General features: G+C 38.5%; 1 protein-coding gene across 1 annotated transcript; it reads left to right on the forward strand.

Annotated features, from left to right (window-relative positions):
* Window positions 1-415: 415 nt before the first annotated feature.
* On the forward strand, window positions 416-11,041 carry LOC127633785 (tubulin polymerization-promoting protein family member 3-like). The gene is made up of 4 exons (XM_052113139.1): window positions 416-556; window positions 8,036-8,233; window positions 8,447-8,600; window positions 10,071-11,041. Exons 2-4 carry the CDS (start codon window positions 8,046-8,048, stop codon window positions 10,260-10,262), a joined length of 534 nt encoding a protein of 177 aa, XP_051969099.1. The 5' UTR covers window positions 416-556; window positions 8,036-8,045; the 3' UTR covers window positions 10,263-11,041.
* The last annotated feature ends 263 nt before the right edge of the window (window positions 11,042-11,304 follow it).

An 11,304-nucleotide genomic window follows, 5' to 3' on the forward strand; every position in this document is an offset into this window, starting at 1 on the left:
CATTCACTTGCATTGTGAGGACCTACAGAGCTGAGATATTCGTTCTCTCTCACACACACACAGGCAGAATTGGATGCTTTTGAGTATTCTAACACATGCCTACTAACATACACATGAACTCTTAATCAAACACCCACAGACAGTTGTATGAGTAGCATTTTCATACAAACACAACACAGAAAAACAGAAGATAATCACAAATAAAATAGAAATACCCCACTCTGGACCATGTTTAAATGCTTTCAGTGGCTTCCCTGTACGTTGCTATGCTCAGACCTCTAGTTTACCTCGGTTGATAAATGAACTTGTTCACTACAGCCAGAGTAGACTACAGTCTCTCTCTCTCTCTCTCTCTCTATCCTTTATTGCCATTGCTTGATGTTAAACAGGACATCTCCATGGATACAGGGATAAACACATGATAACAAGCCCTCAGCCTTTTAAAGCCAATTTCAGAAGGGAGTAACAGTAGAGACAGTGAAAGAGAGAGGTCAGGAGGGATAGAAGTTGTCCACTGGGTGTGTGGATTGGCAGCAGCTGGGACACGGAGGAACAGGTAAGAGCGATTTCAATCATACTCTTATTCTATGTATAAATGCAGATGCACTCTACACCTGAATGGATAATATTCTTGCCATTCACTTTGGATCATTGAGACCACCACTGTTTTTTTTTTCCCCAAATCTACTGAATATTTGCGTGCACGTACACACACATACACACACAATAGTCATGCCATGCATTGAAAAATAGCAGCTAGCAATCATGGTTGACATAAAGTATCATTGTTGTTATCTGCATCAATGTACTACTGTGTATTGTGAGTTCAGTGGATATCACAAATGCAAAAACACCAAGCAGTGTAATTTTATGATAAGATTATATCTCTGATGTCCGCTGTACTAACATGCTGCACTGATCTGGCCTTTAAACAAACACAAATCTGAAGTTTGAAACAACACTTGCATTCATTACTTTGAGATGCAGGTGTTGAATGAATATTCTTGATGTCTTAAATGTTGCTGTTTTTTTTCTTGTTTTACTGGCCATAAATGTAACAGAACTAACAAAACAGAATGCAGATGTCCTGTACATGGTTCTTTTATGATTTTAATAACTAAAAACTGCAACTACTATTTTGCAGTACTACTCTTTCTGCTACTTTTACCCAACTTCTGCAGTCTGGCTAAGGTCCATCAAGTGCCAAAAGATGAAACCATGTTCACTTTTGTGATCATTATAAGTGTCACTAACTAAAATTATTTAGATTGCAAATATTAAGATAAATCATGCTGTTTTCCCAGTGACAAATTGGCACATACAGATCCTATTCATATTATCATTGCTGTACAAAACATAGTTGACATCATCAGGTTAAGTATAGTGTTGCCGACTCTCTTATCCTAAAGTAAACACTCATTAAGATGGCTATCAAACCATATCAGTTTGTATGGGTTAAGTCATTATCACACACAGTACATGTAACTCACTTAGATCCCTCTTAGTTGGTTATTAAATCCACGATACTCTAGTGTGCAGAATAAATCTAATATAATTTGGTGTGCAATATACTGTAGACTGTGTGTTTAGAAATATGTTGCATGTATTACATTCTGGAGAATACTATATCTTACAAGTAGGGTGGAACTGGGGAAGATTATGCTGCGTCTACACATAAAGGGCTGGACAAAGTTGAAGTCTAGTTATTTGGATGTGTGTACAGTATGTTTGAGTATGTTGTGTCTTGATGGGTGGGTAAGTGTTTTTGAGTTTCCCCTTTTATACAATGGTTTCCATAGTCACATTCACAAGGTCTTGTCTGGAGTGAGGGGATCTCTAGGAAACAGTGCTGTGTGCTTACTTAAGTGGACGGGTGTGTTTGTATGTTAGTTTGTGAGAGACTACAGTATGTGTGTGTTATAAAAGGGTGAGGCTCATACTCACAATGATGTCTTTATTCAACAGCTTCTCATCAGGGGGCAAGGCTGCACACTTTGGGCATAACCTCAACAGCAGGCTGCATATGATCCCTTTTACACACACACACACACACACACACACACACGCACACGTTGGTGTGGTTAACCTTATGAGGACTCTCCATAGACATATTGATTTTTATACTGCATGAATTATAGATTATATCCCCTACCCCTAAACCTAACCCTCTCAAAAAACATTCTGCATTTGCTCATAAATCTACTCGTAATCCACCCAAACCCACACAACCATACACAGGACATAACGTAATTCAGTGATGATTATCCTTATCACATATGAAAACAAATTGACCTTTGAATATAGAAATGACTCAAAACTAATTTTCTAAATTGTAAATCAGACAAGCATAACACACAAAATCAGAGAAGCACATGGTTTAACAACACTAATGGCTTGGTCAGTGGTGTTCTGTGTGCGTGTGTGAGCTGAGAGGAGACTGAAGATGGCTAAAGGGTTTGGAGCTGAAGTATGGTCAAGCCCACCCACTGCTTCTGTGCTCTCATCGCCTCTTTATGAAGCAGTCGCTGCCAAACATTTGGCAACAATCTGAAACATTCCACAATCACTCCAAGACACATCAGACCATCCACAAACCAACCCCTGGTTTGAGCATAGCAATGTACAGGGAAGCCATTGAAAGCATTTAAATGGTCCAGAGTGGGGTATTTCTATTTTATTTGTGTTTATCTTCTGTTTTTCTGTGTTGTGTTTGTAAGAAAATGCTACTCATTCACTGTGCAGACACAGTGTGGAAGTCTAGAATCAACCTCACTGGTCTTATAAAATTCCATTTCATTCAAACAAAAAACACTACTCTGACCCACAGTTCCAATGAATGTATGCAGTTACAAGTAAAGAGACTACAAATTCACATTTTACATAATTTGGGACATTTGTTATTTACTTCAGCCTGTTAGTATTGTCCACAATATACAGCCTTTGAAGCTGAAAAATGTAATTGCTCTGTTGAGCTGCAAATATCCAAATGAATCTGTTTCTAATAGAGTGCTCTCTTTCTCTCAGTGCACTGTTAATGGGAAAGAAGGCAGTGACAGACAGTAATAAAAGAATATAGTGTCAGGGCACTGCAATGCTAAGATGTTTTTATTATTATTATATTACCGTGATAGTTTACCAAAATAATTTAATTCTCGCATAATTTATTCACCCTGACATGGATGACTTTCTTCTGCAGAACACAAATGAAGATTTTTGGAAGAATATTTCAGCTCTGTACAGTAGGTCCATACAATGCAAGTGAATGGTGGCCAGAACTTTTTTCAAAAATCACATAAAGCCATGTAGCGGCAGAGGTTTAATTGGGCCGGAGCGCAGCTCCGCCTCCTCAGGTCCACAACACACCCTGCCGGAGCTCAGCTCCGTCTCCTTCAGCACCAAATATTGTTATTCCACTTGAATTATTTTTAATCTCCTGACTCCTGGCAAATACATGGCATATGAGACTGAATAATTAGCAAGACTACACAGAGACACCCATGCTACATGGAATTATCAGACGTCATAAATGCATTAATCGCTGGTTCAGCACCCCGCCCACAGCCATCAAGGGAAAACTGTCACTAAGCGTAACAGCGACGTTACCATGGCAACCCGCTAACGGCTAGAGCGATCGAGCCATTACCACTGAAGACCTCTGTTCACAGTCTTGAACCTCTGTGCCTCTCCATTGCTCCGGTAAGTGATAGGAAAACAATAAAACTAGGTAAAAAAAAGTTTGAGCTGAAAGAAATGTTAGTCTGTATGTTTAACCGTTCAATTGAGCAAAGCGAGCTCAGTAACATTCTCAGCACCTCCGTGGTGAACAGCGCCCTTTGTTCCTTTACATAGCAAACGCTGAAATGCTTTTTAATCAAATAAATGTGTTGTCACCTGACACCTGGCCCTCTCCAGTTCCACTGCTTTATGGAGAACAAGAATTGAGGCAGCTGTGTAATAGTCTGGCGATGAACTACTGTAGTGTCAAACAAGGTTTCAGGGACTACAAGGAAAACCCAAACATGGCAATTAAAGAGGGTCTTCTGAAATTAAAACACACAGTAGATACACTGGCTGTGAGCACAGCTGAATGTGAAAGGGGATTTTCAGCAATGAATACTATTCTTTCACCACTGAGAAATCAGCTGAAGATTGTCAATGTGTCCTCTTTGATGTTTGTAAAGTTAGTGGGTCCACCACTAGAGTTGTGGAACCCAACTAAGTTTGTTAGGAGGTGGGTGATGACAAGGAGGTCAGCAGACCATGCTGCCTGTAGACAAAGGCAGCATAAACCAGAGGAGCCTGCCTTTACTCCTATTTGGAAGCTGATGAATGCATGAATTGTAGTATGTGAATAAGTAAATATGATGTATTTAAAGTGTAAACTGTTATGTCTGCACACAAGTGCCTCAAGTGTTGTTCGGGTTGTTTCATAATGCATTGAGTTGAGTAATTACCTCCCGTGTCGGTGTGAGTAAATCAAACATAACATAAACTGCCAAAGAATTTGGCCCTGATTCTTTTAAAGTGCTCATATTATACTCATTTTCAGGTTCATAATTGTATTTAGAGGTTGTACCAGAATAGGCTTACATGGTTTAATTTTCAGAAAACACCATATTTTTGTTGTACTGCACATTGCTGCAGCTCCTCTTTTCACCCTGTGTGTTGAGCTCTCTGTTTTAGCGACCGAGTGAGGCATCCCACTTCTGTTCCATCTTTGTTGGGAGTCGCACATGTTCAGTAGCTAGGTAAGCACTGCTAGCTAGTCAGTTGCAGAGTATGAGGGCATGCCATGCTAGGTAAGCATTATAATGTGTGTTACAAAGTGACTCACGTTGGTCACAGAAGTAAAGGCTGGACTATAAGAGAGCTGTTTGGAGCAGTTTGCGAACAGTGTTTTCTGTTGGAGATAGTAAGTCCCTTTGGGCTGGACTTTGTAAACCTATAACATGCACAAAAAACATATATAACACAATAAAGGAAAGGGAAAAAGCCAAAAAGCATAATATGAGCACTTTAAATCAACATAATTATTTTTGTATAAAAAGGTTTACATATTTGCCAACCAATATTTTCAAACATGTTCATTTCATACATTTTCCGAGGGTGAAATCCGTTTCCTGCCTGTTAACGTTCAAGGTAAAAAATAATAATAAAGTAAGTGAATTGTAAATTATTTGTCTTTGTTTGAATAACTTCTCAACCCTACCTTACACATTAATACTGGAAAAAGATCCCCTTTAAGTCATTTTACGGCAGGATTTTGAATGATGACCATTCACTGTAAATAAGGGCTCCCCCTCTCTACAAAAGCCAATTTAACCACTGTGTAGGGGTATAATACAGCTATACCCAGTAAAGAAACCAGTTTGAACAATGAAGACCAGGAGTCAGAGTTAAAGTTTCCACCAATTAAAAGAAAGTTTACTGAAGACAAAATTCTCCACATTGCCAAAGGCAAAAGACAGAAAGAGAAAATTAGTTCAGGATCTAACCTCGAACTAATTTAGATTACTGAAACAACAGTAATTATAGCCATGTGCAAATTCATTGATATCATATCTTACAAATACAGGGTTCTGATAGGTGATCAGTACAGATTCTATTACAAACATGGTGTTCTGTACCACTATGTAAATGCCATAATTCAGAGTTGAATCACTGTTTATCTTTCAACACAAATCTTAAGCAAATATTGTAAGGGTTGCACTGCAGGTTGTCATAAATCTGCTCTTCTTCTTTTAAATACCCATTGATCTCAGCTTATTTGGCTTAATCACATGACTCAAAACAAGTAACTGCAATGACATCATTAGAATGAGGCCTTTTTGCCCTCATCAAAGAATATCTTAGATCATAATCGTTATGTTATTCACCAAGGTGCCGCAACAGCCACTATTCATATTTCGTGGCAATGCTGGGTGCCAATTTAATCGTTGTTTTTGCACTGTATTTCTTTTATTCTCATCTTTCCCCACCTAAGCAGATCTGGTGTCAAGGCTGCCTCCGCACAGGCTACTGCTTGGCTGTATACCCCCTACGGCTGTGCACAGGTCCTTTCATCCTATTTCTTCCAGAGTGGTCCCTTTAGCATGAGGCTGCCTTCACAAATGGGCTATATTACAGTTTTAATATAAAACGAGGGAATCAAAAGATTAATAATTTAATTCAAACATTATTCCAACACACTCCAGCGTTTCAATCTGGTGTCCTGAAAATATATGCTACTTATTAGGATGTGGTACCAATGCTATATTCGCATTGTTTTAGGATTGGGCTTAGGTTCAGGGCTTAGTAGCCTACAACCTCACACCATATCAAACTTTCTGATAGTTATGCTGGTAGCACACCCTGATAGGTATCATCTGCCTGACAAGATGTGCTACCTAGGTTTTTAACACATTTCATGCTGTTCATACATCATACATACCGGTCCTCCTATGCCTATTACTGTTTTTATTACTGCTTCACATCCTGAGCAAGTAGCATAGACTGTCAGAACACTGGTTCTCCCGCACAGTTGATTCCTGTCAGCCTGATAGGTAGCAGTGCAGCTTGTTTAGCACTTGTTCCATTCAGTGATCACATGAATCGTATGCTCTCCCATTGAACGCAGTGCGGTCCCACACTCAAGGATTCAACCCATTAATATTGCAAAGAGGGGAGGGCTCTCGTTTTAAAGGAACTTTAATCAATTAATTTGAATGCAGCACAGACTCTCTTGTTCGAATGCAGCACGAGTCACCACTCCCATTCAAATGCAGCACGGGTCTCCCATTATAATCACAGTAAAAGTCCTCCCATTCCTACCGCTGTGAAGGCCCTCCAACTTACATGAACTTAAGGGCTCTCCGCAGTGAGGGTTCTCCCATGCGAATGCCTAAGGCGGCAGGGACCTGCAGACCTGCCCAGGTGGTGGGAGGTTTACACCCCCTTCCTCCAGAAAGGGGTGGCCTTCCAGCCTTTTGGAAGGTCAATTCTACATGGCTGCAACTGCTACTGTTTCTGCTGTGTTTCCGTCTCTGTTTACTCTACACATTCTCTACCTATCCTGTAGCTCTCAGTTTTCTATCCCCCAAGCAGACCCTAGTGTGAGTCTGCCTCCACATGCAGCAACTGCTTGTTCTATCATTTGTGGCACTCCTTTAGCCCCTGCATGCTGTTTTGGGTCTCGTTCCTGTCATAGTGACTGTTGTTCATCATCTCAATATTCCTACCCAAACACATTGCTTTCTATGTTTCACAAGACTTTTATTAGCCCAGTATTGGCTTTTTTGAGGGGCATTTGAGCTCAGGTCAAGTCTCGAGCCGTCCTCCAGGGACAGAGAGCCAAACACATTTACACTGTCCTCATGGCAGGATTACATTAACTTGCGAACTACTGAACTATAAAATTCCACCTATGTAAAGCCCCAACCAGTAGTTGTCGATATGCACGAAGAATGTGAATCACCAAAAAGTAAAAGAATGTGAAAGTGAAAGCATTTATAGTAAAAAAGGACAGTTATTAGTCTGATGAGTGTTGTTTGTCACCTTAAAGGCTCACTGCATTACTGGTCTTTACATCAGGTTCTGCTGCTCCACACACACCTAATGTGTGACTTTTGGCTTGTGCTTTAATTGACCTTTTTTATTAAGGCATGTAAAACCCAAATGAAAAACATGCTGAAGAAAAAGTTTTTATGGTGGACCACTTCCGAAGTTGGCTGGGCATGTTCACTTGAGAGGCAATAAACCTGCAACAAGAAGATCAGTAGTCAAATATCTCAAATCAGAAATTGCAGGACAATTTAGATCATTCATATTATCTGTATAATTCAGAATAAATAAATCAGCGCATAAGGTTTTTTGGGGGGCTCAACATCATCTGTACAGCCAGAGGCTTCAAAAGATTATTTCTTTATTTGTTTTTAAAAAGATGTCTTCAGCAATTATTCAACATTTATTATGACACTCTAGCATATTTGGTCAATACACACCTCTTTGACAAGATACATTTTTCCTTTAAAGCATAGACTTAATATTTGCTTGGCAGAATACCCAGTATGGCAGAGAGCACAGACATGGACCAGCTTCTGAACTCCTTTAAGAAGTTTGCCATCCATGGTGACACCAAAGCTAGTGGGAAGGAGATGAATGGGAAAAACTGGGCTAAACTATGCAAAGACTGCAAAGTCATTGACAGCAAGAACGTCACCAGCACTGATGTAGATATTGTCTTCACTAAAGTCAAGTGAGTTTGTAATAATTTTTGTTATTTGTACTTTTTTTAATACACAATTTTATTATGCATGCATTAGAACCATATAATTCTAATAGATCTGTATATTTTGCATGTTTCATAGATTTAGTATAAGAACATATTTGCACCATATTGATAATAGAGATGTTCTCAATAAGACAATTCACCTTATATCGAAAAAGCTACTTGTACCTTATGATTCAGATCAAAGACATCTCGGGTCATAACATATGAGGAGTTCCAGAAAGCGCTGGAAGAATTGGCTCCAAAGAGGTTTAAAGGTCAAAGCAAAGAGGATGCACTGCAGTCTATATATCAGTTAATTGAGGGCAAAGAACCTACCAATGTTGGAGTAACGGTAAGTCAGTCAACTGAAAACAATCATCTGAGGTATTTTTTTGACCACTTGGAAATTGATTAATGATATTATATTGTACACATGATAGCATAAGCAATGGCTTCAAATTAAAACTAAGAATCTGAATATTTTATTGACGCGGACTACCACCCTTGGAGTCGTGAGTTTGAATACAGGGTGTGACTCCAGCCACGTGGAGGGTACCCCATATGACTCTACCGTCTGAGGTCGCATTTATTGGTTCTCACTCTCAATGGGCCGTGTGGTAAGTTATGTGTGGGTCGCGAAGAGTAGCATGAGCATCCGCATGCTGAGAGTCTCTAAGGTGTCATGCATTATAAGATGTGCAGATTGACCGTCTCAGAAGCGGAGGCAACTGAGACTTGTCCTCCACCACCCGGATTGATGTGAGTAACAGCGCCACTACGAGGACCTACTCAGTAGTGGGAATTGGGCATTCCAAATTGGGAGAAAAATAGAAATATATAAATAAATGAATAAATAAAAGTACTGTTTGAGCTGATGTTTAAAACAATAACATTAATATATATATATATATGTATCATATCAGTTATTATAAATAAATAAAATCACTTTAAAATTTTGTGTTATAAGTTTTATTGATAGCTCAGAGAACTGCTATGGCTCTGGAAGTTAAGCACAAAAAGACCTGTTGTTTTTCTGGTTTCCCACTTTAGGACAACTTGACTGTTATATGTGAGCTTCTTGCCTGAATACTTTCACTGTAATATGAACTAATATGCCTGACAGACGTAATAAGGCAAAGTTTCTCAATCCTTCTTATGGAGGCTTCCCAAAACTGCACATTATGGATCTCTTCTTTATCAAACACATGGTTCATCGTCTAAAGAGTAGAGTTCTCCATTACCTGAATTGAGTGTGTCAAATTAGTGAGACACCTACAGTGTTTGGGGGCTTCATGGAGCAAGATTGAGAAACACTGTAAAAAAAGTCTCTTCACAACACTAGAGGGCAGTAAAAAAGCAAAAACAACAAAATAGTAAATAAAAAAACTCTTAACTGCTAATCTCTCCCTCCTATATATGATTTGTCAGCTTAGCATACTGTATATCACCTGTCTTATCATCTGTTTTGATGTAAGGGGTTAAAGAGGAGTTTCAGAAATATTTAATGTGATGGTGCATAATGTTCACCCAACAAAGGTTCTGAAATAACCTTTTAGAGATTATCCAATGGAATAGCATTGCTAATAGTTTGCTGGAACACAATCATCTTCACATTCAAAGTATATTTTCTTTTCCTTTCAGTCATCTGATGAGCACTGTCATTATATCTTCTGCCACAATGTTATTGCTATATATTTAGTATAGGTCTATTCTGTCATGCCCATGGCTGTTTGCCAACTTTGATCTTGCAGTAATTCATTTTTATTTCATTTAATTAATTTAGTAATGGTATTTATTTTCGTTCTTTCTCTCACCATTGTAGAAAGTGGCAAAGACTGCCACAGTGGATAGATTAACTGACACATCAAAATATACCGGCTCTCACAAGGAGCGCTTCAATGAGAGTGGGAAAGGCAAAGGAAAAAGTGGGCGGGAGGAAATTGTGGAGCATACAGGCTACGTAGGAGCATATAAGGATGCTGGAACTTACGACGAGAAGACGAAGGCCAAGTAAGGCCTCATGATCTCCATGTCAACATGTTCTAAGCTCTGTGCTCCATCTTCATACTTAGTTCTGGACCAAAGCCAATCTTGAACTTTGACATATACAACACAGTGACTCAGGAAGTGTCATTAATGTTTGTCTTACAAGCATAATGATACAGGACATGGTATTATGGTCAGTCTTCATATGAAAGTTGACATAAAGGTCAGAGTGTAACTTGTGAGAACTGGTCTCTCTCATTTCGAGCTGTTACCAGCCTCTGCAATTCATAAGATTTCAGGAGAACATCTGAAAGAGCAAGTATTAAAACAAGCATAAAGGTTGGGAAACATTTAAGAAATGTATCCTTTTCAGTTTTAATGTTGCTTTGTAATTGCTCCAGTGAAATGAGCATCTGAAAATCTCTGTTCCAGGGATGAAGAGAAAGAATAGACATCCCTTTTAAGAGTTTTTTGTTTTCACCCAACATTAGTAAAGATGCTTTTAATGAATTGCTATCATTAATTTCTCTCACAAATTCCTCGCTAAAAGTAAAAAAACAGCAAAGTGATTCTACAATGGCTCATTCCTAAATGGTAAACCAGTTTAACGTGTGTATCCTTCTGTTGTATCTTTCTTCTTAGTTATTCTACTTTATTACTAAAACTGGAAATTGCATTTAAACAATGTTGAATAAACTGTTACTAAATATTATTTTGGTGATACATTTTAAATCTTTTGTTTTTTATTTTGTTCTAACATAAATAACAAATTAGAAAAAATAAGTTTTTCAGCAAAACCCTTCATGTGAGGTCCAATATAGAAGAAAACACAAAATAACATTGTTGTAATAATAATTGGTTCTAAAATAAATCAGAAATGCTGATCTATCACATTAATAATTCTCTGCTTGCAAGTTGTGTCCTCAGTTGTTTAGCATTCGGGGCGCATTAGAAGAGGTCTCATTATTGAGGTCCACAGTAATTGCCTGTTCTGCCACTTATGATCCTTTTTTTTTTTTTTTTAAAATGGTAACTATTTCTCACTACATAATTACAAGTTGTTTTTACTG

Source organism: Xyrauchen texanus, chromosome 1, assembly GCF_025860055.1.
Source record: "Xyrauchen texanus isolate HMW12.3.18 chromosome 1, RBS_HiC_50CHRs, whole genome shotgun sequence".
Classification (NCBI taxonomy): Eukaryota; Metazoa; Chordata; class Actinopteri; order Cypriniformes; family Catostomidae; genus Xyrauchen; species Xyrauchen texanus.

Coding starts and splice junctions, on each gene's coding strand:
- LOC127633785 (XM_052113139.1), top strand. CDS start 8,046: ATGGCAGAGAGCACAGACATGGACCAGCTTCTGAACTCCTTTAAGAAG. Junction 8,234..8,446: donor ATTGTCTTCACTAAAGTCAA/GTGAGTTTGTAA, acceptor CTTATGATTCAG/ATCAAAGACATCTCGGGTCA. Junction 8,601..10,070: donor CTACCAATGTTGGAGTAACG/GTAAGTCAGTCA, acceptor TCACCATTGTAG/AAAGTGGCAAAGACTGCCAC.